The sequence below is a fragment of the Scyliorhinus torazame genome, chromosome 4, assembly GCF_047496885.1.
Source record: "Scyliorhinus torazame isolate Kashiwa2021f chromosome 4, sScyTor2.1, whole genome shotgun sequence".
Classification (NCBI taxonomy): domain Eukaryota; kingdom Metazoa; phylum Chordata; class Chondrichthyes; order Carcharhiniformes; family Scyliorhinidae; genus Scyliorhinus; species Scyliorhinus torazame.
Window position 1 is genome coordinate 369,839,237 of NC_092710.1, and position 27,391 is coordinate 369,866,627.

A 27,391-nucleotide genomic window follows, 5' to 3' on the forward strand; every position below is an offset into this window, starting at 1 on the left:
TATTTTATTTACCCATCTGTCCTTTACACCTAATCCTGCAGTCTCAGAATTAAAACATCTCCGTTGTGAGACAGGTTAGTTTTACCCTACTGATGATCACAAAGTATTTGTGTCAGGGAAGTTTTAACCCTGAACTAATGAAACACCGGCTTGGTCATATGCCATATGTATTTCAACTGTCCGAACTTCCAATGAACACCATAAAACTAATATTATTCTTACATACTTGATTTTGTACCCTGATTAAAATCCCTTGTGTATCAAAATTACCCTGGAAATGTCATTGCTAACTACACTCAAACTATGATCTTTTAAATCACAATGTCAGCCGACACACCAAAATAAGTTAGGTAACAATCCTTCTGGAGCCTATTCTAAAATTCCAGATTATAAACCCAAGGATACTTTCTTCGAAGATAAACCTTAGCAGAGAGAAATTAACATTCACAGACCAAACACACACATTCTCACAGGTCGCAAATATCAGCGTAAAGAGACAGCAATTTCACAATCGCTTCATTAAAATACTGAACAAAATCTACCATTCTCATTCGGCATGAAACTTTATCTATGTTATTCCATTTCAGTCGATTGCCACTGATTAACTTTCTAGGCATTAGCTATTCTGAGAGACGTATATTTCTTTGTACAGGTGACCTGCTTGCTGAAATGGTTACATTTTTGTGCAGAATCGAAAGAGGCGGAGAACTTGGCATGATGCCATTTTTATCTGGTACGTGACCTCAAACTTTATTTATTCTTTCCTTCAATGTTACTCAAATTTCTTTCTTGGTCTTCAAACTGAATTCAATTTTCAATGTTCGCTATTTAACCAGTGTTTGAAAGAGATGTGACTGGATGGTTATTTTTGCTTCAATTGAATTGAGTTACTGCCGAGTTTATCTGGACGGCTCGAAACGATCTGAAGTTATTCTGGACAAGAATCCATTGTTAAGTTTCGAACCATAATCTTGTATTGACTTTACTCCCCATTTTCCGTTTTGGGAGGGGGATTTGTCAACCTCAGATATTTCTGAACAAAAGCTGATTGAGCGTTTCAGCCCCTTTCTGATCATCTGGACTTTACTTTATTTGATTTTTTTCCCTCCCTGTCCTTTGGATATGTCTAAACTTTTAGTTGATTTAAAATGTCCATTTCCAGGGAGCCTAATTCTTTCCCCTCTCCTTGAGACATTCCAGGACAGTCTTTAGCCGTAATTGGAGCAGTTTTCTGTGATGTCGTTGCCAGTTTGCACAGTCTGTACTGCCGCTATCTTTACTCGCTTTATTGCTGTGCTTAAAGGAGTCAGAGCTCAATTCCTTGAAACTAGCCTGTTTTCCCAACGGTGTGAAGGCTTCATTTCAGTCATTTGTTCTTCTAACTGGTGAACTAAGATGACTCCTGTTTTATTTGTCTGATCTCACTTCTGTGTATCTCACCATTGTCTCTGTTCCACAGGGGCTGCGTGGGATCCCACCCGTCTTTCATCAGTGTTTATTTTCTACCAGAGTATTTTGCTCTTACCCGAACGCCAGACTCATGGCTCCCCGGGGGGACCCCAGAAAAGCGGCCTTGTGCCTCGCTTTTCCATGATGTGTTAACCGTGTCGTCTCTGTCACCCTGATATAAAATGGCTGAACAAGCCTCATTCCCTGTAAACTGTCTCATGAGAGCCAAGCGTGGGTCTGTATAGAGAGTGTCCCAACAGCCGCTGATAACAGCTTCACAGAACAAGACTTGCAATGTATCCTTGATAAGCTCAAGGTCTACAGCTGTAGACAGGACTCATCATGATGTTAGTTTTCAATGACTTCTGTATGAAGTTAGGGGCGGGTAAGACAACACCCACTTTAACCATATATGTGATAATTGGGGATGCTTGGAAAATTGATTGACCGCATGTAATAAGTGTGACACGAATATAGTTGATTGATTGTATGTAAATGAGAAAACAACTAATTCCGCCCCTTCAATCTGTATATTAACCCGTGTGAGCCTTAGCTCAAGTGAGAAAGGGTGCTGTCAATAGGCTGCGGAGTCCCCAGGGCTTGTCTCCCAGAATTCTGACACAAACTGCTTTTTGTTACTGATACTCAGGCCTTCGTGGGAATATTTTCACCTCTAACACTTGGCGTAGTCTGGCGGGGTGTTGCTGAGCCGGACGCCGCTCGAGCCGGTGGACAAGGCGAGTAGTCAAACCGTTGACCGCCAGAAATTAGAGTCACACGGCGAGGCGGACGGACGGTGAGGTCACATCCAACGAATCTGGTATCAAGGCCAAGTGAGTAACAGACTCAGTTTAAAATGTATTTTTATGGTTTTGTTTTGTTGGTCCGCGATACCATTTTCTTTCGTACTAATTGGCGGCTCGAGGCCCCATGCTGAGCCTGAATTAAGGGGGCAATTGAGCTCTCACGTGACGGCCAGAGTTAGTTGGGAATCCGAGGCGCACAGACTGTTGAGTGAATAACGGGTGGTGAAATTTATCGTGACACAGTGCCAAGCCAGGACCGCCACCCAACGGGAGTGGACGATCGGTAAAGCCTCTGAGCACAGTCACCTCGTCACACCGGATACGCGGAAATAGCTAACGGCCTTTTCGTGTCTTTTCTGATATTAACAGCATTGTGAATACACTCTCTATTTCTACACATTGCCTCTTCTAAACAGGCATCGAAGCCAATGAGTACCTTTTGTTTCATCAGAACTATTCAAAAGTAATATAGGAGCACAAATGTAGTGACAGGGCCACCTATAATTTATATCATAGTCCAGTATCACAAAATGCCCTCCAACACATCTTTTTAATGTTTTGAAGGGCTCCTATTGGACAGGGGGGCAGGAACAGATAGTTCAATCCCCGCCGACTGTCTGTCCAATCAGAGCCCCTGGTCTATTTGAGTCACTCCAGGGCAAAATCGAAACTCTTGGCCATTCTTTGGTGCAGAATTCTCTTCACCTTTCCCAGCTGCAATAACTTCCAGATATTTTCCCTGCCCCCTTTCCGGATGCCCGGGATCATTCCCTCCAGTCTCTGCTGTGAGGAATCACACTCACACCCACCACCCACCTCCTCATTCCTGTCAGCTTCTGGCTTGTGACAATCTGTGTAACTAATCCCGGGAATAAAGAGTCAGAGAGAATTACAGTTCCATTTTGAATATCAGGGTAGAAAATCCAGCAATTTAGTTTGTCCAGTTGCAGGTGAAGTCACTTTGAGCTTGTGATAATGTTTTTCTTCGTCTCTCATGAGTTCAACATCAGAAGTTGCAAAGCACCATGTAAATGTTACTGTGAAGAGAGGCCAGGCGATGGTGTGTGGCTCTGTCAATGCAAAGTCATCACATCAGCTGAGTGCCTCACTCAATAACAAGGACATTGGAAATGTCCGGGAGATCTGGGGCACCCACTGACCACTGAAGTAAAACTGCCCCAAAGGCAGATCTGAAACCTCATTTCAATTGTCCATTGGGACATTTACAGGGCCCACATTTCAGAGCAATAGGTGGAGCTGATTTTTATATTTGAAATTGTTCCATTGCTCCTCAATCCTGTAGAAAAATGAAGCTGTAAAAAACTTTAACCAGGAACATATTTGGTTGAGTCATTGCAGATTGTGGTCACATGGTATTTATTATTGCTTCTTGGGATGTGGGAGTTGTCGACAAGGTTGGTTTTTATGACCCTTTCCTTGGTGTTCTAAGATGGCGATGAGCCCTGTTTTTAAACGCTGCGTTCCATGTGGTGCAGATACACCAACATCGTTAAGTTGTCAGTTCCAGGATTTCAAGCCAGCGGCAGTGGGAAAATGGAGATTGAGTTTTTGGAGAGGAACGTGGATTGTTCCCACTTCCCAGACCTGCGAGGTTAATCTGCCTGTTGTAGCCTCATTGACATTGAGGTGTGATTGGATAACTCAGTGAAGATTCCAGCAGCAGTTTAAATTTGTCTTGGACAGGAGCACCAATGTGTGAGCGTACACCAGCCACCTATTGGGCCAGCTGAGATCCAATAAGACAGCACAGGCTGGAGGGTAAAGCAGGGCCTGAAACCCATCCTGGGCAGCAGCTCCATTTTCATTCCCATTGACTCTGGTGGAATGGATTGGAGTGTAAATCAGGCCCTGATCCACTATCACCCAATCTGTCGTACTGCCCAAAACAACCCCCTCCCCATGGCTCTATCCTGGTCTCCATGACACTGGTCCACATCACAGGACAACTCACTAACTGGGACCGGGCTGGATTTCAGAGACACATTGAGACAGTTTGAATATTGAAGAGATGCAACTGAGCTGACGGAGCCCATTGCACACAATCCCCCAATGTCCACATTGGGGCTGGTTTAGCACAGGGCTAAAGAGCTGGCTTTTAAAGCAGACCAAGGCAGGCCAGCAGCACGGTTCAATTCCCGTAACAGCCTCCACAAACAGGCGCCGGAATGTGGCGACTAGGGGCTTTTCACAGTAACTTCATTTGAAGCCTACTTGTGACAGTAAGGGATTTTCATTTCATTTCATCTCCCTGAGGGGTGGCGTTGCTAATAAGATTCGATCAGATATAAAGGAGCAGAATTTGGGCATCTGCCCTTTGACCCTGTTCCGCCATTCGATCATGGCTGATGCCATCCTGACCTCAACTCCACCGTCCTGCCCGTTCTCCATAACCCTTCACCCCATTACCAATTGAAAATCTGTCTAACTCCCCCTTAAATTTAATAAAATAAATACGTTTAGAGTACCCAATTCATTTTTTCCAATTTAGAGGCAATTTAGTGTGGCCAATTCACCGAACCTGCACATCTTTGGGTGTGGGGGCGAATTCCACAGATTCACAACACTTTGGGAGAAGTAGTTTCACCTCAAATCTGTTTTAAACTTTCTTCCTCTGATCTAAAGTCTGTGACGTCTCGTTTCCGAATTCCCCATAAGAGGAAGCATCTGCTCCATGTCTACTTTATCCACACCTTTTATCACCTTGTCTCCATCTTATATACTGGGAGCTGCCTGTTACACTGACAATAGGGAGTGGGATTTGTTGTGTGTGTTTGGAAAGTCAGATAGAGAACAAGCCCCTCCTGACCCTTCACCAAAGTTCTATCTGTCTCGCTGGGAAATTTATCAGCCTTACAGGTGTCAGGCATTTGGATATTTTGTGTTTTGCTGTCATGCTGGAAGGCCTTTCTTTGCTTCTTTTTAACGTGTTTTACACAGAGGGTAGTGGGTGCCTGGAACTCGCTGCCGGAGGAGGCGGTGGAAGCAGGGACGATAGTGACGTTTAAGGGGCATCTTAAGTGGGACCAGTACAAACCGGACGGTCTGCACCTGGGCAGGACTGGAACCGATGTCTTGGGGGGGGGGGGGGTTTGCTAGAGCTGTTGGGGAGAGTTTAAACTAATGTGGCAGGGGGATGGGAACCGATGCAGGAAGTTGGAAGGTAGTAAAACAGGGACAGAAATAAAAGGCAGTAAGGGGGAAAGTGTAAGGCAGAGAAGCCATAGTCAAAAATCCAAAAGGGCGACAGTACAAGGTACAGTGACTGAGGGGAGCTCAGTGAATAGGACCAGGAATACTAAAAGAAATAAAACGGGAAGTGAAAACATTAATGGTAAGCGACGCGGCAGGTTGTTACAGGAAGATATGGGTTCGACGACAAGGAAAATTAGGAGAAAGGTTAAGAGGAAATATAACTTAGGAGAGGTTACTGATCGAGGTGTTAAGATTAAGAACAGAGGTAAAAAAGCCAACATAAGTGTACTTTACCTGAATGCTCGTAGTATTCGGAATAAGGTAAATGAGTTGATGGCGCAAATCATCGTGAATGACTATGATTTAGTGGCCATTACTGAAACATGGTTAAAGGATGGTCACGACTGGGAGTTAAATATCCGAGGGTATCAAACTTTTCGGAAGGACAGAGTGGATGGTAAGGGAGGTGGTGTAGCTCTGTTATTTAAGGATGACATCCGGGCAACAGTAAGGGATGACATCGGTGCTATGGAGGATAAGGTTGAATCCATTTGGGTGGAAATCAGGAATAGTAAGGTGAAAAAGTCACTGATAGGAGTAATCTATAGGCCACCAAATAGTAACATTATGGTGGGGCAGGCAATAAACAAAGAAATAACAGATGCATGTAGAAATGGTACAGCAGTTATCATGGGGGATTTTAATCTACATGTCGATTGGTTTAACCAGTCGGTCAAGGCAGCCTTGAGGAGGAATTTATAGAATATATCCATGATAGTTTCCTTGAACAGTATGTAATGGAACCTACGAGGGAACAAGCGGTCCTAGATCTGGTCCTGTGTAATGAGACAGGATTGATTCAGGATCTCATAGTTAGGGATCCTCTTGGAAGGAGCGATCACAATATGGTGGAATTTAAAATACAGATGGAGGGTGAGAAGGTAAAATCAAGCACTAGTGTTTTGTGCTTAAACAAAGGAGATTACAATGGGATGAGAGAAGAACTAGCTAAGGTAGACTGGGAGCAAAGACTTTATGGTGAAACAGTTGAGGAACAGTGGAGAACCTTCCAAGTGATTTTTCACAGTGCCAGCAAAGGTTTATACCAACAAAAAGGAAGGACCGTAAAAAGAGGGAAAATCGACCGTGGATATCTAAGGAAATAAGGGAGAGTATCAAATTGAAGGAAAAAACATACAAAGTAGCAAAGATCAGTGGGAGACTAGAGGACTGGGAAATCTTTAGGGGGCAACAGAAAGCTACTAAAAAAGTTATAAAGAAGAGTAAGATAGATTATGAGAGTAAACTTGCTCAGAATATAAAAACAGATAGTAAAAGTTTCTACAAATACATAAAACAAAAAAGAGTGACTAAGGTAAATATTGGTCCTTTAGAGGATGAGAAGGGAGATTTAATAATGGGAGATGAGGAAATGGCTGAGGAACTGAACAGGTTTTTTGGGTCGGTCTTCACAGTGGAAGACACAAATAACATGCCAGTGACTGATGGAAATGAGGCTATGACAGGTGAGGACCTTGAGAGGATTGTTATCACCAAGGAGGTAGTGATGGGCAAGCTAATGGGGCTAAAGGTAGACAAGTCTCCTGGACCTGATGGAATGCATCCCAGAGTGCTAAAAGAGATGGCTAGGGAAATTGCAAATGCACTAGTGATAATTTACCAAAATTCACTAGACTCTGGGGTGGTCCCGGCGGATTGGAAATTAGCAAACGTGACACCACTGTTTAAAAAAGGAGGTAGGCAGAAAGCGGGTAATTATAGGCCAGTGAGCTTAACTTCGGTAGTAGGGAAGATGCTGGAATCTATCATCAAGCAAGAAATAGCGAGGCATCTGGATGGAAATTGTCCCATTGGACAGACGCAGCATGGGTTCATAAAGGGCAGGTCGTGCCTAACTAATTTAGTGGAATTTTTTGAGGACATTAACAGTGCAGTAGGTAACAGAGAGCCAATGGATGTGGTATATCTGGATTTCCAGAAAGCCTTTGACTAGGTGCCACACAAAAGGTTGTTGCATAAGATAAAGATGCATGGCATTAAGGGGAAAGTAGTAGCATGGATAGAGGATTGGTTAATTAATAGAAAGCAAAGAGTGGGGATTAATGGGTGTTTCTCTGGTTGGCAATCAGTAGCTAGTGGTGTCCCTCAGGGATCAGTGTTGGGCCCACAACTGTTCACAATTTACATAGATGATTTGGAGTTGGGGACCAAGGGCAATGTGTCCAAGTTTGCAGACGACACTAAGATAAGTGGTAAAGCAAAAAGTGCAGAGGATACTGGAAGTCTGCAGAGGGATTTGGATAGGCTAAGTGAATGGGCTAGGGTCTGGCAGATGGAATACAATGTTGGCAAATGTGAGGTTATCCATTTTAGTAGGAATAACAGCAAAAGGGATTATTATTTAAATGATAAAATATTAAAACAGGCTGCTGTGCAGAGAGACCTGGGTGTGCTCGTGCATGAGTCGCAAAAAGTTGGTTTTCAGGTGCAACAGGTGATTAAGAAGGCAAATGGAATGTTGTCCTTCATTGCTAGAGGGAAGGAGTTTAAGACTAGGGAGGTTCTGCTGCAATTGTATAAGGTGTTAGTGAGGCCACACCTGGAGTATTGTGTTCAGTTTTGGTCTCCTTACTTGAGAAAGGACGTACTGGCACTGGAGGGTGTGCAGAGGAGATTCACTAGGTTAATCCCAGAGCTGAAGGGGTTGGATTACGAGGAGAGGTTGAGTAGACTGGGACTGTACTCGTTGGAATTTAGAAGGATGAGGGGGGATCTTATAGATACATATAAAATTATGAAGAGAATAGATAGGATAGATGCGGGCAGGTTGTTTCCACTGGCGGGTGAAAGCAGAACTAGGGGGCATTGCCTCAAAATAAGGGGAAGTAGATTTAGGACTGAGTTTAGGAGGAACTTCTTCACCCAAAGGGTTGTGAATCTATGGAATTCCTTGCCCAGTGAAGCAGTAGAGGCTCCTTCATTAAATGTTTTTAAGATAAAGATAGACAGTTTTTTGAAGAATAAAGGGATTAAGGGTTATGGTGTTCAGGCCGGAAAGTGGAGCTGAGTCCACAAAAGCTCAGCCATGATCTCATTGAATGGTGGAGCAGGCTCGAGGGGCCAGATGGCCTACTCCTGCTCCTAGTTCTTATGTTCTTATGTTTGACAAATACATGAATAGGATGGGAATAGAGGGATACGGACCCCGGAAGTGTGGAAGATTTTAGTTTAGACGGGCAGCATGGTCGGCACAGGCTTGGAGGGCCGAAGGGCCTGTTCATGTGCTGTACTTTTCTTTGTTCTTTGTTCTTTGATTGGATTAGTTGAGTTGGTGGACACACACAGGAGAGAGAAAACACTGAGAAACGTAGCCAGGAATTTAGACAGACTTTGGGGAAGTACTTTAAAAAGTTGATACACTTCTGCCCGAAAATCTACAAGAAATTGGGACCCAATTGTCTACTGGCCGGAGGACCTCTGCGATTAGGATTCATCCAAATTCACTGGCGGGAATAGGCTTTCTGCTTCTGGCTGTGTCCCTAACTGAGCTCCCACTGAAATTCTCCCGATGGAAGAAAGGATTAATGGGACCCCTGGACCCAGAAAAAGCAATCTGCCACCACGAGAGGATCCACGGTGTCCACACTACCCCGTTTCCATCTGGGTTTATATAGAACGGTCACAGTGTGCGGCTGCAGGCGTTTTGCTGCCCTCGACACAGAGCGCAGAGTATCGAAGTTGTTCAATGTGAAATCACGGAGAGGTCCGTGTGGGATGAAATGAAAAAATGAAAATCACTTATTGTCACAAGGAGGCTTCAAATGAAGTTACTGTGAAAAGCCCCTAGTCGCCACATTCCGGCACCTGTTCGGGGAGGCTGGTACGGGAATTGAACCGTGCTGCTGGCCTGCCTTGGTCTGCTTTCATAGCCCGCGATTTAGCCCTGTGCTAAACCAGCTGCTGGATTGTCCCTGAGCTCTCGCTGTGTTAGTTCCAGACTGGAAAGTGACAGTGGGGAGGATTTTAAGGAAAGGGGCTCCCGCTGACTCTCGAATTCCCACTGGACAGTGAGCTTTGGCCGACTTGGTAGAGGACGGCATTCCCGTCCTACCCTTCAAAGGAAGTCCTGCCTGTGGGATTGGTCACCAGATCTCCAACCCGGCTCGGAGTGGCGCTGCAGTGGCCAGGAGCGGTACTGCTGTGGCCCGGAGCGGCGCTGCAGTGGCCAGGAGTGGTACTGCAGTGGCCAGGAGGGGTACTGCAGTGGCCCGGAGCGGCGCTGCAGTGGCCAGGAGCGGCGCTGCAGTGGCCAGGAGTGGTACTGCAGTGTCCAGGAGCGGCGCTGCAGCCCGGAGCGGCGCTGCAGTGTCCAGGAGCGGTACTGCAGTGTCCAGGAGCAGTGTCCAAGGCTTCATTTTTATTTAGTTAATTAACTTAAAAGTTGCTGTTTGGTTTAGAAGAAGGTGAATTTTCAATCAGCTTTAAACAGGCTTCTACTTGTAGGCACTTGCAGCTGGAGCTTGTTCATTAGTTAATTGGATTAGGCCAGTTTTTCAGAGGCTAGATTCACAGTATAAAAGTGATCCCCTACAGTGCAGACTTTGTTTGCACCGAGTGCTGAATTTGGTGCTTTTTGAGTGCGATAGTGAGAGTTTGGTGACCGAGGGAGTGCTGAATTTGGTGCTTTTTGAGTGCGATAGTGAGAGTTTGGTGACCGAGGGAGTGCTGAATTTGGTGCTTTTTGAGTGCGATAGTGAGAGTTTGGTGACCGAGGGAGTGCTGAATTTGGTGCTTTTTGAGTGAGATAGTGAGAGTTTGGTGACCGAGGGAGTGCTGAATTTGGTGCTTTTTGAGTGCGATAGTGAGAGTTTGGTGACCGAGGGAGTGCTGAATTTGGTGCTTTTTGAGTGCGATAGTGAGTGTTTGGTGACCGAGGGAGTGCTGAATTTGGTGCTTTTTGAGTGCGATAGTGAGAGTTTGGTGACCGAGGGAGTGCTGAATTTGGTGCTTTTTGAGTGCGATAGTGAGAGTTTGGTGACCGAGGGAGTGCTGAATTTGGTGCTTTTTGAGTGCGATAGTGAGAGTTTGGTGACCGAGGGAGTGCTGAATTTGGTGCTTTTTGAGTGCGATAGTGAGAGTTTGGTGACCGAGGGAGTGCTGAATTTGGTGCTTTTTGAGTGAGATAGTGAGAGTTTGGTGACCGAGGGAGTGCTGAATTTGGTGCTTTTTGAGTGCGATAGTGAGAGTTTGGTGACCGAGGGAGTGCTGAATTTGGTGCTTTTTGTATGCGATAGTGAGAGTTTGGTGACCGAGGGAGTGCTGAATTTGGTGCTTTTTGAGTGCGATAGTGAGAGTTTGGTGACCGAGGGAGTGCTGAATTTGGTGCTTTTTGAGTGCGATAGTGAGAGTTTGGTGACCGAGGGAGTGCTGAATTTGGTGCTTTTTGAGTGCGATAGTGAGAGTTTGGTGACCGAGGGAGTTAGGTGAGGAGGGAGTAAGGTGCTCCTTTCATTTTGTTTCCGACATTTCCGCAAAGAGTGTGAAGAGAGCCAGGAGTTTACAGGAAGTGTAGCTGACTGGGAGCAGAGTCGAAGGGCGGAGATCTAGTTAGTCCACACAGCAGCTATATTCTTTAAGGTAAGAGGGGATGGAGGCTAGGCCAGTTACATGCTCCTCCTGTAGGATGTGGGTGGTGAGGGATACCACCGGTGTCCCCACTGACTATACCTGTGGGAAGTGCACCCAACTTCAGCTACTCAAAGACCGTGTTAGGGAACTGGAGCTGAAGCTGGATGAACTTCGGATCATCCGGGAGGCAGAGGGGGTGATTGAGAAGAGTTACAGGGAGGTAACCACACCCAAGGTACAGGACAAGAATAGCTGGGTTACAGTCAGGGGGAAAAAAACAAACAGGCAGACAGTGCAGGGATCCCTCGTGGCCGTTCCCCTTCAAAACAAGTATACCGTTTTGGATGCTGTTGGGGGGGGGATGACCTACCGGGGGAAGGCCCTAGCGGTCAGGTCTCTGGCACTGAGTCTGGCTCTGGGTCTCAGAAGGGAAGGGGGGAGAATAGAAAAGCAATAATTGTAGGAGATTCAATGGTTAGGGGAATAGATAGGAGATTCTGTGGTCGCGAGCGAGACTCCCGGAAGGTATGTTGCCTCCCGGGTGCCAGGGCCAGGGATGTCTCGGATCGTGTCTTCAGGATCCTTAAGGGGGAGGGGGAGCAGCCAGAAGTCGTGGTGCACATTGGTACCAACGACATAGGTAGGAAAAGGGGTGTGGAGGTAATAAACAAGTTTAGGGAGTTAGGCTGGAAGTTGAAAGCCAGGACAGACAGAGTTGTCATCTCTGGTTTGTTGCCGGTGCCACGTGATAGCGAGGCTAGGAATAGGGAGAGAGTGCAGTTGAACACGTGGCTGCAGGAATGGTGTAGGAGGGAGGGCTTCAGGTATTTGGATAATTGGAGCGCATTCTGGGGAAGGTGGGACCTGTACAAGCAGGACGGGTTGCATCTGAACCAGAGGGGCACCAATATCCTGGGAGGGAGCTTTGCTAGTACTCTTCGGGAGGGTTTAAACTAATTTGGCAGGGGAATGGGAACCGGATTTGTAGTCCAGCAACTAAGGTAGCCGATATTCAGGACGCCAAAGCATGTAATGAGGCAGTGGGGAAGGGAACACTGACAAAGGAGAGTATTTGCAGGCACGGAGATGGGTTGAAGTGTGTATACTTCAACGCAAGAAGCATCAGGAATAAGGTGGGTGAACTTAAGGCATGGATCGGTACTTGGGACTACGATGTGGTGGCCATCACGGAAACTTGGATAGAAGAGGGGCAGAAATGGTTGTTGGAGGTCCCTGGTTATAGATGTTTCAATAAGATTAGGGAGGGTGGTAAAAGAGGTGGGGGGGTGGCATTATTAATTAGAGATAGTATAACAGCTGCAGAAAGGCAGTTCGAGGAGTATCACCCTATTGAGGTAGTATGGGTTGAAGTCAGAAATAGGAAAGGAGCAGTCACCTTGTTAGGAGTTTTCTACAGGCCCCCCAAAAGTAACAGAGATGTGGAGGAACAGATTGGGAAACAGATTTTGGAAAGGTGCAGAAGTCATAGGGTAGTAGTCATGGGCGACTTTAACTTCCCAAATATTGAGTGGAAACTCTTTAGATCAAATAGTTTGGATGGGGTGGTGTTTGTGCAGTGTGTCCAGGAAGCTTTTCTAACACAGTATGTAGATTGTCCGACCAGAGGAGGGGCAATATTGGATTTAGTACTGGTAATGAACCAGGGCAAGTGATAGATTTGTTAGTGGGGGAGCATTTTGGAGATAGTGACCACAATTCTGTGACTTTCACTTTAGTAATGGAGAGGGATAGGTACGTGCAACAGGGCAAGGTTTACAATTGGGGGAAGGGTAAATACGATGTTGTCAGACAAGAATTGAAGTGCATAAGTTGGGAACATAGGCTGGCAGGGAAGGACACAAGTGAAATGTGGACCTTGTTCAAGGAACAGGTGCTACGTGTCCTTGATATGTATGTCCCTGTCAGGCAGGGAAGAGATGGTCGAGTGAGGGAACCATGGTTGACAAGAGAGGTCTTGTTAAAAGGAAAAAGGTGACTTATGTCAGGCTGAGGAAACAAGGTTCAGACAGGGCATTGGAGGGATACAAGATAGCCAGGAGGAAACTGAAGAAAGGGATTAGGAGAGGTAAGAGAGGGCATGAACAATCTTTGGCGGGTAGGATCAAGGAAAACCCCAAGGCCTTTTACACATATGTGAGAAATATGAGAATGACTAGAGCGAGGGTAGGTCCGATCAAGGACAGTAGCGGGAGATTGTGTATTGAGTCTGAAGAGATAGGAGAGGTCTTGAATGAGTATTTTTCTTCTGTATTTACAAATGAGAGGGGCGATATTGTTGGAGAGGACAGTGTGAAACAGATTGGTAAGCTCGAGGAAATACTTGTCAGGAAGGAAGATGTGTTGGGCATTTTGAAAAACTTGAGGATAGACAAGTCCCCCGGGCCTGACGGGATATATCCAAGGATTCTATGGGAAGCAAGAGATGAAATTGCAGAGCCGTTGGCAATGATCTTTTCGTCCTCACTGTCAACAGGGGTGGTACCAGGGGATTGGAGAGTGGCGAATGTCGTGCCCCTGTTCAAAAAAGGAACTAGGGATAACCCTGGGAATTACAGGCCAGTTAGTCTTACTTCGGTGGTAGGCAAAGTAATGGAAAGGGTACTGAAGGATAGGATTTCTGAGCATCTGGAAAGACACTGCTTGATTAGGGATAGTCAGCACGGATTTGTGAGGGGTAGGTCTTGCCTTACAAATCTTATTGAATTCTTTGAGGAGGTGACCAAGCATGTGGATGAAGGTAAAGCAGTGGATGTAGTGTACATGGATTTTAGTAAGGCATTTGATAAAGTTCTCCATGGTAGGCTTATGCAGAAAGTAAGGAGGCATGGGATAGTGGGAAATTTGGCCAGTTGGATAACGAACTGGCTAACCGATAGAAGTCAGAGAGTGGTGGTGGATGGCAAATATTCAGCCTGGATCCCAGTTACCAGTGGCGTACCGCAGGGATCAGTTCTGGGTCCTCTGCTGTTTGTGATTTTCATTAATGACTTAATTGAGGGAGTTGAAGGGTGGGTCAGTAAATTTGCAGACGATACAAAGATTGGTGGAGTTGTGGATAGTAAGGAGGGCTGTTGTCGGCTGCAAAGAGACATAGATAGGATGCAGAGCTGGGCTGAGAAGTGGCAGATGGAGTTTAACCCTGAAAAGTGTGAGGTTGTCCATTTTGGAAGGACAAATATGAATGCGGAATATAGGGTTAACGGTAGAGTTCTTGGCAATGTGGAGGAGCAGAGAGATCTTGGGGTCTATGTTCATACATCTTTGAAAGTTGCCACTCAAGTGGATAGAGCTGTGAAGAAGGCCTATGGTGTGCTCGCGTTCATTAACAGAGGGATTGAATTTAAGAGCCGTGAGGTGATGATGCAGCTGTACAAAACTTTGGTAAGGCCACATTTGGAGTACTGTGTACAGTTCTGGTCGCCTCATTTTAGGAAGGATGTGGAAGCTCTGGAAAAGGTGCAAAGAAGATTTACCAGGATGTTGCCTGGAATGGAGAGTAGGTCTTACGAGGAAAGGTTGAGGGTGCTAGGCCTTTTCTCATTAGAGCGGAGAAGGATGAGGGGCGACTTGATAGAGGTTTATAAGATGATCAGGGGAATAGATAGAGTAGACAGTCAGAGACTTTTTCCCCGGGTGGAACACACCATTACAAGGGGACATAAATTTAAGGTGAAAGGTGGAAGATATAGGAGGGATATCAGAGGTAGGTTCTTTACCCAGAGAGTAGTGGGGGCATGGAATGCACTGCCTGTGGAAGTAGTTGAGTCGGAAACATTAGGGACCTTCAAGCAGCTATTGGATAGGTACATGGATGACGGTAAAATGATATAGTGTAGATTTATTTGTTCTTAAGGGCAGCACGGTAGCATTGTGGATAGCGCAATTGCTTCACAGCTCCATGGTCCCAGGTTCGATTCCGGCTTGGGTCATTGTCTGTGCGGAGTCTGCATGTCCTCCCCGTGTCTGCGTGGGTTTCCTCCGGGTGCTCCGGTTTCCTCCCACAGTCCAAAGATGTGCGGGTTAGGTGGATTGGCCATGCTAAATTGCCCTTAATGTCCAAATTGCCCTTGGTGTTGGGTGGAGGTGTTGGGTTTGGGTAGGGTGCTCTTTCCAAGAGCCGGTGCAGACTCAAAGGGCCGAATGGCCTCCTTCTGCACTGTAAATTCAATGATAATCTATGATTAATCTAGGACAAAGGTTCGGCACAACATTGTGGGCCGAAGGGCCTGTTCTGTGCTGTATTTTCTATGTTCTATGTACTGCAGTGGCCAGGAGCGGTACTGCAGTGGCCAGGAGCAATACTGCAGTGGCCAGGAGCGGTACTGCAGTGGCCAGGAGCAGTACTGCAGTGGCCAGGAGCGGTACTGCAGTGGCCAGGAGCAATACTGCAGTGGCCAGAAGCGGTACTGCAGTGCCCAGGAGCGGCATTGCAGTGCCCAGGAGCAGTACTGCAGTGGCCAGGAGCGGTACTGCAGTGGCCAGGCACGGTACTGCAGTGGACAGGAGCAGTACTGCAGTGGACAGGAGCAGTACTGCAGTGGCCAGGAGCGGTACTGCAGTGGCCAGGAGCAATACTGCAGTCGCCAGAAGCGGTACTGCAGTGCCCAGGAGCGGTATTGCAGTGCCCAGGAGCAGTACTGCAGTGGCCAGGAGCGGTACTGCAGTGGCCAGGAGCGGTACTGCAGTGGACAGGCACGGTACTGCAGTGGACAGGAGCAGTACTGCAGTGGCCAGGAGCAGTACTGCAGTGGCCAGGCACGGTACTGCAGTGGACAGGAGCAGTACTGCAGTGGCCAGAAGCGGTACTGCAGTGCCCAGGAGCGGTACTGCAGTGCCCAGGAGCAGTACTGCAGTGGCCAGGAGCGGTACTGCAGTGGACAGGAGCAGTACTGCAGTGGCCAGGGGCAGTACTGCAGTGGACAGGAGCAGTACTGCAGTGGCCAGGAGCGGTACTGCAGTGGCCAGGAGCGGTACTGCAGTGGCCAGGAGCGGTACTGCAGTGGCCAGGCACGGTACTGCAGTGGCCAGGGGCAGTACTGCAGTGGACAGGAGCGGTACTGCAGTGGCCAGGAGCGGTACTGCAGTGCCCAGGAGCGGTACTGCAGTGGCCAGGAGCAGTACTGCAGTGGCCAGGAGCGGTACTGCAGTGGCCAGGAGCGGTACTGCAGTGGCCAGGAGCGGTACTGCAGTGCCCAGGAGAGGTATTGCAGTGCCCAGGAGCGGTACTGCAGTGGCCAGGAGCGGTACTGCAGTGGCCAGGAGCAGTACTGCAGTGGCCAGGAGCGGGACTGCAGTGGCCAGGAGCGGTACTGCAGTGGCCAGGAGCGGGACTGCAGTGGCCAGGAGCGGGACTGCAGTGGCCAGGAGCGGTACTGCAGTGGCCAGGCGCGGTACTGCAGTGGCCAGGCACGGTACTGCAGTGACCAGGAGTCATACTGCAGTGGCCAGGAGCAGTACTGCAGTGGCCAGGATCAGTACTGCAGTGGCCAGGAGCAATACTGCAGTGGCCAGGAGTGGTACTGCAGTGGCCAGGAGCGGTACTGCAGTGGCCAGGAGCAGTACTGCAGTGGCCAGGAGCGGTACTGCAGTGGCCAGGAGCAATACTGCAGTGGCCAGAAGCGGTACTGCAGTGCCCAGGAGCGGCATTGCAGTGCCCAGGAGCGGTACTGCAGTGGCCAGGAGCAGTACTGCAGTGGCCAGGAGCGGTACTGCAGTGGCCAGGAGCAATACTGCAGTGGCCAGAAGCGGTACTGCAGTGCCCAGGAGCGGCATTGCAGTGCCCAGGAGCAGTACTGCAGTGGCCAGGAGCAGTACTGCAGTGGCCAGGCACGGTACTGCAGTGGACAGGAGCAGTACTGCAGTGGACAGGAGCAGTACTGCAGTGGCCAGGAGCGGTACTGCAGTGGCCAGGAGCAATACTGCAGTCGCCAGAAGCGGTACTGCAGTGCCCAGGAGCGGTATTGCAGTGCCCAGGAGCAGTACTGCAGTGGCCAGGAGCGGTACTGCAGTGGCCAGGAGCGGTACTGCAGTGGACAGGCACGGTACTGCAGTGGACAGGAGCAGTACTGCAGTGGCCAGGAGCAGTACTGCAGTGGCCAGGCACGGTACTGCAGTGGACAGGAGCAGTACTGCAGTGGCCAGAAGCGGTACTGCAGTGCCCAGGAGCGGTACTGCAGTGCCCAGGAGCAGTACTGCAGTGGCCAGGAGCGGTACTGCAGTGGACAGGAGCAGTACTGCAGTGGCCAGGGGCAGTACTGCAGTGGACAGGAGCAGTACTGCAGTGGCCAGGAGCGGTACTGCAGTGGCCAGGAGCGGTACTGCAGTGGCCAGGAGCGGTACTGCAGTGGCCAGGCACGGTACTGCAGTGGCCAGGGGCAGTACTGCAGTGGACAGGAGCGGTACTGCAGTGGCCAGGAGCGGTACTGCAGTGCCCAGGAGCGGTACTGCAGTGGCCAGGAGCAGTACTGCAGTGGCCAGGAGCGGTACTGCAGTGGCCAGGAGCGGTACGGCAGTGGCCAGGAGCGGTACTGCAGTGCCCAGGAGAGGTATTGCAGTGCCCAGGAGCGGTACTGCAGTGGCCAGGAGCGGTACTGCAGTGGCCAGGAGCAGTACTGCAGTGGCCAGGAGCGGGACTGCAGTGGCCAGGAGCGGTACTGCAGTGGCCAGGAGCGGGACTGCAGTGGCCAGGAGCGGGACTGCAGTGGCCAGGAGCGGTACTGCAGTGGCCAGGCGCGGTACTGCAGTGGCCAGGCACGGTACTGCAGTGACCAGGAGTCATACTGCAGTGGCCAGGAGCAGTACTGCAGTGGCCAGGATCAGTACTGCAGTGGCCAGGAGCAATACTGCAGTGGCCAGGAGCGGTACTGCAGTGGCCAGGAGCGGTACGGCAGTGGCCAGGAGCGGTACTGCAGTGGCCAGGAGCGGTACTGCAGTGGTCTGGAGCGGTACTGCAGTGCCCAGGAGCGGTACTGCAGTGGCCTGGAGCGGTACTGCAGTGGCCAGGCGGGGTACTGCAGTGGCCAGGAGCGGTACTGCAGTGGCCAGGAGCGGTACTGCAGTGGCCTGGAGCAGTACTGCAGTGGCCTGGAGCGGTACTGCAGTGGCCAGGAGCGGTACTGCAGTGGCCTGGAGCGGTACTGCAGTGGCCAGGCGCGGTACTGCAGTGGCCAGGAGCGGTACTGCAGTGGCCAGGAGCGGTACTGCAGTGGCCAGGCGCGGTGCTGCAGTGGCCTGGAGCGGTACTGCAGTGGCCAGGAGTGGTACTGCAGTGGCAAGGAGTGGTACTGGAGTGGCCAGGCGCGGTACTGCAGTGGCCAGGAGTGGTACTGCAGTGGCCACGGCACGGTTCCGGGTTAACACTGCTGTCTCACAGTGCCAGGGACCTGGTTTAACACTGCTGTCTCACAGTGCCAGGGACCCGGGTTAACACTGCTGACTCACAGTGCCAGGGACCTGGTTTAACACTGCTGTCTCACAGAGCCAGGCACCCAGGTTAACACTGCTGTCTCACAGAGCCCGGGACCCGGGTTAACACTGCTGTCTCACAGAGCCAGGGACCCGGGTTAACACTGCTGTCTCACAGTGCCAAGGACCCGGGTTAACACTGCTGTCTCACAGAGCCAGGGACCCGGGTTAACACTGCTGTCTCACAGAGCCAGGGACCCGGGTTCATTTCCAGCCTCGGGTGACTGTGGAGTCTGAACGTTCTCCCCGTGTCAGCGTGGGTTTCCTCCGGGTGCTCCGGTTTCCTCCCACAGTCCAAAGATGTGCAGGTTGGGGGGATTGGTCATGTTAATTGCCCCTTAGTCCCCAAAGATTAGCTGGGGTTATGGGGATATGGTGGGGAGTGGGCCTAGTTAGGGTCGGTGCAGATTCAATGGGCCGAATAGCATCATTCTGCACTATAGGGATTCTCTGTGTGGTCAATGCTCCGATAAAAGGCTGTCCATTGCCAGGTATTTCTTGTGGAGTAAATTAAACAATGTCTTCTCACTTTATCTGTCTTGTTTTTCAAAAGGCTGGGAATGGATTCTCACGGCTAAATACAGAGGATGCTGCATCACAACAGGTGCTGGCACCAAATCATTAGAGGAGGAGGTGGCACAGTGGCCTTGTCACTGGACAAGTAATCCAGGGGAATGCTCTGGGATCCCCGGATCGAATCCCACTCTGGCAGCTGGTGACATTTTAATTCAATAAAGAAAATCGGAAATTTAAAGTCTAATGATTGATAAAATCTCAACTGGTTCACTCATGTCCTTTAGGGAAGGAAATCTGCCGCCCTTACCCGGTCTGGCCTACACGTGACTCCAGACCCACAGCAGTGTGGTTTCCTCTTAGAACATAGAACATTACAGCGCAGTACAGGCCCCTTGATGTTGCGCCGAACTGTGAAACCCCTCTAAAGCCCATCTACACTATTCCCATTTCCTGTCTAACTCAGACAGGGGGGTCAATGCTGAGTGTGTGAACTGGAATCAATAGTGAAATATCTGCCCCGGGCGGTTCACATTTCCTGTCTAACTCAGGCAGGGGGATCAATGCTGAGTGTGTGAACTGGAATCAATAGTGAAATATCTGCCCCGGGCGGTTCACATTTCCTGTCTAACTCAGGCAGGGGGATCAGTGCTGAGTGTGTGAACTGGAATCAATAGTGAAATATGTGCCCTGGGCGGTTCACATTTCCTGTCTAACTCAGGCAGGGGGATCAATGCTGAGTGTGTGAACTGGAATCAATAGTGAAATATCTGCCCTGGGCAGTTCACATTTCCTGTCTAACTCAGGCAGGGGGATCAATGCTGAGTGTGTGAACTAGAATCAACAGTGAAATATCTGCCCCGGGTGGTTCCCATTTCCTGTCTAACTCAGGCAGGGGGATCAATGCTGAGTGTGTGAACTGGAATCAATAGTGAAATATCTGCCCCGGGCGGTTCACATTTCCTGTCTAACTCAGGCAGGGGGATCAATGCTGAGTGTGTGAACTAGAATCAACAGTGAAATATCTGCCCCGGGTGGTTCCCATTTCCTGTCTAACTCAGGCAGGGGGATCAATGCTGAGTGTGTGAACTGGAATCAATAGTGAAATATCTGCCCCGGGCGGTTCACATTTCCTGTCTAACTCAGGCAGGGGGATCAATGCTGAGTGTGTGAACTAGAATCAACAGTGAAATATCTGCCCCGGGTGGTTCCCATTTCCTGTCTAACTCAGGCAGGGGGGTCAATGCAGAGTGTGTGAACTGGAATCAATAGTGAAATATCGGCCCCGGGGCGGTTCACATTTCCTGTCCAACTCAGGCAGGCGGATCAATGCTGAGTGTGTGAACTGGAATCAATAGTGAAATATCTGCCCCGGGTGGTTCAAATTTAATGTCTAACTCAGGCAGGGTGATCAATGCTGAGTGTGTGAACTGGAATCAATAGTGAAATATCTGCCCCGGGCGGTTCACATTTCCTGTCTAACTCAGGCAGGGGGATCAATGCTGAGTGTGTGAACTGGAATCAATAGTGAAATATCTGCCCCGGGCGGTTCACATTTCCTGTCTAACTCAGGCAGGGGGATCAATGCTGAGTGTGTGAACTAGAATCAACAGTGAAATATCTGCCCCGGGTGGTTCCCATTTCCTGTCTAACTCAGGCAGGGGGGTCAATGCAGAGTGTGTGAACTGGAATCAATAGTGAAATATCGGCCCCGGGGCGGTTCACATTTCCTGTCCAACTCAGGCAGGCGGATCAATGCTGAGTGTGTGAACTGGAATCAAAAGTGAAATATCTGCCCCGGGTGGTTCACATTTAATGTCTAACTCAGGCAGGGTGATCAATGCTGAGTGTGTGAACTGGAATCAATAGTGAAATATCTGCCCCGGGCGGTTCACATTTTCTGTCTAACTCAGGCAGGGGGATCAATGCTGCGTGTGTGAACTGGAATCAATAGTGAAATATCTGCCCCGGGCGGTTCACATTTCCTGTCTACCTCAGGCAGGTGGGTCAATGCTGAGTGTGTGAACTGGAATGAATAGTGAAATATCTGCCCCGCGCGGTTCACATTTCCTGTCTAACTCAGGCAGGGGGGTCAATGCTGAGTGTGTGAACTGGAATCAATAGTGAAATATCTGCCCCGGGCGGTTCACATTTCCTGTCTAACTCAGGCAGGGGGGTCAATGCTGAGTGTGTGAACTGGAATCAATAGTGAAATATCTGCCCCGGGCGGTTCACATTTCCTGTCTAACTCAGGCAGGGGGGTCAATGCTGAGTGTGTGAACTGGAATCAATAGTGAAATATCTGCCCCGGGCGGTTCACATTTCCTGTCAAACTCAGGCAGGGGGGTCAATGCTGAGTGTGTGAACTGGAATCAATAGTGAAATATCTGCCCCGGGCGGTTCACATTTCCTGTCTAACTCAGGCAGGGGGGTTAAATGCTGAGTGTGTGAACTGGAATCAATAGTGAAATATCTGCCCCGGGCGGTTCACATTTCCTGTCTAACTCAGGCAGGGTGATCGATGCTGAGTGTGTGAACTGGAATCAATAGTGAAATATCTGCCCCGGGCGGTTCACATTTCCTGTCTAACTCAGGCAGGGGGATCAGTGCTGAGTGTGTGAACTGGAATCAATAGTGAAATATCTGCCTCGGGCGGTTCACATTTCCTGTCTAACTCAGGCAGGGGGGTCAATGCTGAGTGTGTGAACTGGAATCAATAGTGAAATATCTGCTCCGGGCGGTTCACATTTCCTGTCTAACTCAGGCAGGGGGATCAATGCTGAGTGTGTGAACTGGAATCAATAGTGAAATATCTGCCCCGGGGGGTTCACATTTCCTGTCTAACTCAGGCAGGGGGGGTCAATGCTGAGTGTGTGAACTGGAATCAATAGTGGAATATCTGCCCCGGGCGGTTCACATTTCCTGTCTAACTCAGGCAGGGGGATCAATGCTGAGTGTGTGAACTGGAATCAATAGTGAAATATCTGCCCCGGGCGGTTCACATTTCCTGTCTAACTCAGGCAGGGGGGTCAATGCTGAGTGTGTGAACTGGAATCAATAGTGAAATATCTGCCCCGGGCGGTTCACATTTCCTGTCTAACTCAGGCAGGGGGGTCAATGCTGAGTGTGTGAACTGGAATCAATAGTGAAATATCTGTCCCTGGCGGTTCACATTTCCTGTCTAACTCAGGCAGGGGGGGTCAATGCTGAGTGTGTGAACTGGAATCAATAGTGAAATATCTGCCGCGGGCGGTTCACATTTCCTGTCTAACTCAGGCAGCGGGGTCAATGCTGAGTGTGAGAACTGGAATCAATAGTGAAATATCTGCCCCGGGCGGTTCACATTTCCTGTCTAACTCAGGCAGGGGGGTTAATGCTGAGTGTGTGAACTGGAATCAATAGTGAAATATCTGCCCCGGGTGGTTCACATTTCCTGTCTAACTCAGGCAGGGGGGTTAATGCTGAGTGTGTGAACTGGAATCAATAGTGAAATATCTGTCCCGGGCGGTTCACATTTCCTGTCTAACTCAGGCAGGGTGATCAATGCTGAGTGTGTGAACTGGAATCAACAGTGAAATATCTGCCCCAGGGCGGTTCACATTTCCTGTCTAACTCAGGCAGGGGGATCAATGCTGAGTGTGTGAACTGGAATCAACAGTGAAATATCTGCCCCGGGCGGTTCACATTTCCTGTCTATCTCAGGCAGGGGGGTCAATGCTGAGTGTGTGAACTGGAATCAACAGTGAAATATCTGCTCCGGTCGGTTCACATTTCCTGTCTAACTCAGGCAGGGGGGTCAGTGCTGAGTGTGTGAACTGGAATCAATAGTGAAATATCAGCCCAGGGCGGTTCACATTTCCTGTATATCTCAGGCAGGGGGGTCAGTGCTGAGTGTGTGAACTGGAATCAATAGTTAAATATCTGCCCCGGGCGGTTCACATTTCCTATCTAACTCAGGCAGGGGGGTCAATGCTGAGTGTGTGAACGGGAATCAATAGTGAAATATCTGCCCCGGGCGGTTCACATTTCCTGTCTAACTCAGGCAGGGGGATCAATGCTGAGTGTGTGAACTGGAATCAATAGTGAAATATCTGCCCCGGGCGGTTCACATTTCCTGTCTAACTCAGGCAGGGGGATCAATGCTGAGTGTGTGAACTGGAATCAATAGTGAAATATCTGCCCCGGGCGATTCACATTTCCTGTCAAACTCAGGCAGGGGGGGTCAATGCTGAGTGTGTGAATTGGAATCAATAGTAAAATATCTGCCCCGGGCGGTTCACATTTCCTGTCTAACTCAGGCAGGGGGGTCAGTGCTGAGTGTGTGAACTGGAATCGATAGTGAAATATCTGCCCCGGGCGGTTCACATTTCCTGTCTAACTCAGGCAGGGGAGTCAATGCTGAGTGTGTGAACTGGAATCAATAGTGAAATATCTGCCCCGGGCGAGTCACATTTCCTGTCTAACTCAGGCAGGGTGATCGATGCTGAGTGTGTGAACTGGAATCAATAGTGAAATATCTGCCCCGGGAGTTTCACATTTCCTGTCTAACTCAGGCAGGGTGATCGATGCTGAGTGTGTGAACTGGAATCAATAGTGAAATATCTGCCCCGGGAGTTTCACATTTCCTGTCTAACTCAGGCAGGGGGGTCAATGCTGAGTGTGTGAACTGGAATCAATAGTTAAATATCTGCCCCATGCGGTTCACATTTCCTGTCTAACTCAGGCAGGGGGGTCAACGCTGAGTGTGTGAACTGGAATCAATAGTGAAATATCTGCCCCGGGCGGTTCACATTTCCTGTCTAACTCAGGCAGAGGGATCGATGCTGAGTGTGTGAACTGGAATTAATAGTGAAATATCTGCCCCGGGCGGTTCACATTTCCTGTCTAACTCAGGCAGGGGGGTCAATGCTGAGTGTGTGAACTGGAATCAATCGTGAAATATCTGCCCCGGGCGGTTCACATTTCCTGTCTAACTCAGGCAGGGGGGTCAATGCTGAGTGTGTGAACTGGAATCAATAGTGAAATATCTGCCCCGGGCGAGTCACATTTCCTGTCTAACTCAGGCAGGGGGGTCAATGCTGAGTGTGTGAACTGGAATCAATAGTGAAATATCTGCCCCGGGCGGTTCACATTTCCTGTCTAACTCAGGCTGGGGGTCAATGCTGAGTGTGTGAACTGGAATCAATAGTGAAATATCTGCCCCGCGCGGTTCACATTTCCTGTCTAACTCAGGCAGGGGGGTCAATGCTGAGTGTGTGAATTGGAATCAATAGTGAAATATCTGCCCCGGGCGGTTCACATTTCCTGTCTAACTCAGGCAGGGGGGGGCAATGCTGAGTTTGTGAACTGGAATCAATAGTGAAATATCTGCCCCGGGCGGTTCACATTTCCTGTCTAACTCAGGCAGGGGGGTCAATGCTGAGTGTGTGAACTGGAATCAATAGTGAAATATCTGCCCCGGGCGGTTCACAAATCCTGTCTAACTCAGGCAGGGGGGTCAATGCTGAGTGTGTGAACTGGAATCAATAGTGAAATATCTGCCCCGGGCGGTTCACATTTCCCGTTAAACGGCATCACAGAGATAATAATAATCTTTATTATTGTCACAAGCTGGCTTACACTAACACTGCAATGAAGTTACTGTGAAAAGCCCCTAGTCGCCACATTCCGGCGCCTGTTCAGGTCACAGAGGGAGAATTCTGAATGTCCAATTCACCTAACAGCACGTCTTTCGGGACTTGTGGGAGGAAACTGGAGCACCCGGAGGAAACCCACGCAGACACGGGGAGAACGTACAGACTCCACACAGACAGTGACCCAAGCCGGGAATCGAACCTGGGACCCTGGAGCACTGAAGCAACAGTGATAACCATTGTGCTACCGTGCTGCAAGTAATTTCTAAATGGTTTCTAAATTCCAGGCTGTGATCAAAACACCAAAAAACATTTCCATAGTTAATCAGCTGGGGCGTTTCTTCAACGTCTGATGTTCCCGTAGCTAAACTTTATTCAAAATCGTCCCCTTAAAACTGTATAAAAATCCCTGAGCTCTCTGCTCAAACTGCAGATCGAGCTGAAGGTGCTGAGGGTCATTCAGTGAATTCACCAGTGACCTGTACCGACACCAAGATGCTGAGAATCGTCTTAACCGTGTCTGTCCTGTTCTGGAACCAACTCGCTGCACAGGATGCGTTAGACGAGGGGCTCGAACTCTGTGAAAAAGATGACTGCCTGAAACCCGCAGTAATCATTGAGGACAACGTAAGTATAATTAGAACAAGAATAATCTTGATTCGTGTAATAAGTAGGCTGACATTAACACTGCAATGATGTTCCTATGAAAAGCCCCTAGTCGCCACATTCCGGCGCCTGTTCGGGTCACAGAGGGAGAATTCAGAATGTCCAATTCACCTAACAGCACATCTTTTGGGACTTGTGGGAGGAAACCGGAGTACCCGGTCACCCAAGCCGGGAATTGAACCCAGGACCCTGGAGCAGTGAAGCCACAGTGCTAACCACTGTGATACCGTGCTGCCCTTCAGAGTTTACTGCATTGTGTAACATTCGTACCAGTGGAAATTATTTAATGCCTGTGTTATTGGGTCGTGTCCCCTTTACTCTCTTTACTGTCAAACATCTGTCTGACTCAGGCAGGGAGGATTGTCAATGCTGAGTGTGTGAACTGGAATAAACAGTGAAATATCTGCCCCGGGCGGTTCTCACATCCCGGGACCCGGCACTCACACAGTTAATGATTTCTAAATTCAAGGCTGGGATCAGGAAAGTATTCTGAGGAGCAGAATCTATCTGTACTTTCGACACGGATTAATCAGGAATAGTCAGCGTGGAAGGTCTTTCTTGACAAACACAGTTGAATTATTTGAGGCGGTGAGCAGGAGTGTTGATGAGGGGAATGCATTTGGAGTGGTCGATATGGGCTTTAGCCAGGCTTTTGATATGGTCCCTCGTGGCAGACTGATCCAGTCAGGGCCCATGGCACCCAAGGCAAAGAGACACATTGGACCCACAATTGGCTGAGAGGCAGGGTGGGGGAGGGATGATTCTGTGACTGGAAGGGCTGGATTCTGCGGCCCGGGATACCCGGGATGTGTTCCCAATGGGACGGAGAATTGGGGTTACATTGGGATTGGCGACAACAGGAACGCGATGCTCTGAGCCCCTCAGTGATGGCAGGAACGGGTCCCATGTCGCACGCCAGCGGGAGCATAAATAAATGGGAATGGATGGGAATGACCCCTTTGCTCTGCACTCCCGGGATTCTCTCTCCCCGGGAGTCACGTTGATAGTTTATCATAGAATTTACAGTGCAGAAGGAGGCCATGCGGCCCATCGAGTCTGCACCGGCTCTTGGAAAGAGCACCCTACCCAAGGTCAACACCTCCACCCTATCCCCATAACCCAGTAACCCCACCCAACACTAAGGGCAATTTTGGACACTAAGGGTAATTTTTCATGGCCAATCCACCTAACCTGCCCATCTTTGGACTGTGGGAGGAAACCGGAGCACCCGGAGGAAACCCACGCACACACGGGGAGGATGTGCAGGCTCCGCACAGACAGTGACCCAAGCCGGAATTGAACCTGGGACCCTGGAGCTGTGAAGCAATTGTGCTAACCACTGTGCTACCGTCCTGCCCCATTGGTGAGGCCCACCACACCTGGGCCGAGATAATAGTGACCAACTGAGCCCATCCACAGCCCAACCCACCCCCCATCAGCCCTGACCCCTCCCTCCCCACTACACCGCACTGCAGCCCCCAACCCCCTGGTTTGAATCGGGACTCTCCTCACCCACACGTACAGGGGTGACCCAACCCCCCCCCCCCCACCCCCGCAGGGTCTCCTGTAATATGGGCAACACCCACAGAGACCCCTGTGATAGGGAGACCCCCCACAGAGACTCCTGTGACAGGGAGCCCCCCCCAGAGACCCCTGTGATAGGGAGACGCCCACCCACAGAGACCCCTGTGATAGGGAGACGCCCACCCACAGAGACCCCTGTGATAGGGAGCCCCCCCAGAGACCCCTGTGATAGGGAGACCCCCACCCACAGAGACCTTCTGTGATAGGGAGACCCCCACCCACAGAGACCCCTGTGATAGGGAGACCCCCCCCCCCACAGAGACCCCTGTGATAGGGCGACCCCCACAGAGACCTTCTGTGATAGGGAGACCCCCACACAGAGACGGCTGTGATAATGAGACCCCCCCCACAGAGACCCCTGTGATAATGAGACCCCCCCCCACAGTGACCCCT

At 49.6% G+C, this 27,391-nt stretch overlaps 1 protein-coding gene across 1 annotated transcript in view; it reads left to right on the forward strand.

Annotated features, from left to right (window-relative positions):
- Positions 1-667: 667 nt before the first annotated feature.
- Positions 668-27,391, forward strand: part of LOC140411781 (uncharacterized) — a 34,274-nt gene continuing 7,550 nt past the window's right edge. The window contains exons 1-3 of the mRNA XM_072500763.1: positions 668-733; positions 2,099-2,282; positions 25,182-25,375. Coding sequence (XP_072356864.1) covers positions 25,244-25,375 — 132 coding nt within the window. The 5' untranslated portion in view covers positions 668-733; positions 2,099-2,282; positions 25,182-25,243. The remainder of the gene's footprint in view (positions 734-2,098; positions 2,283-25,181; positions 25,376-27,391) is intronic.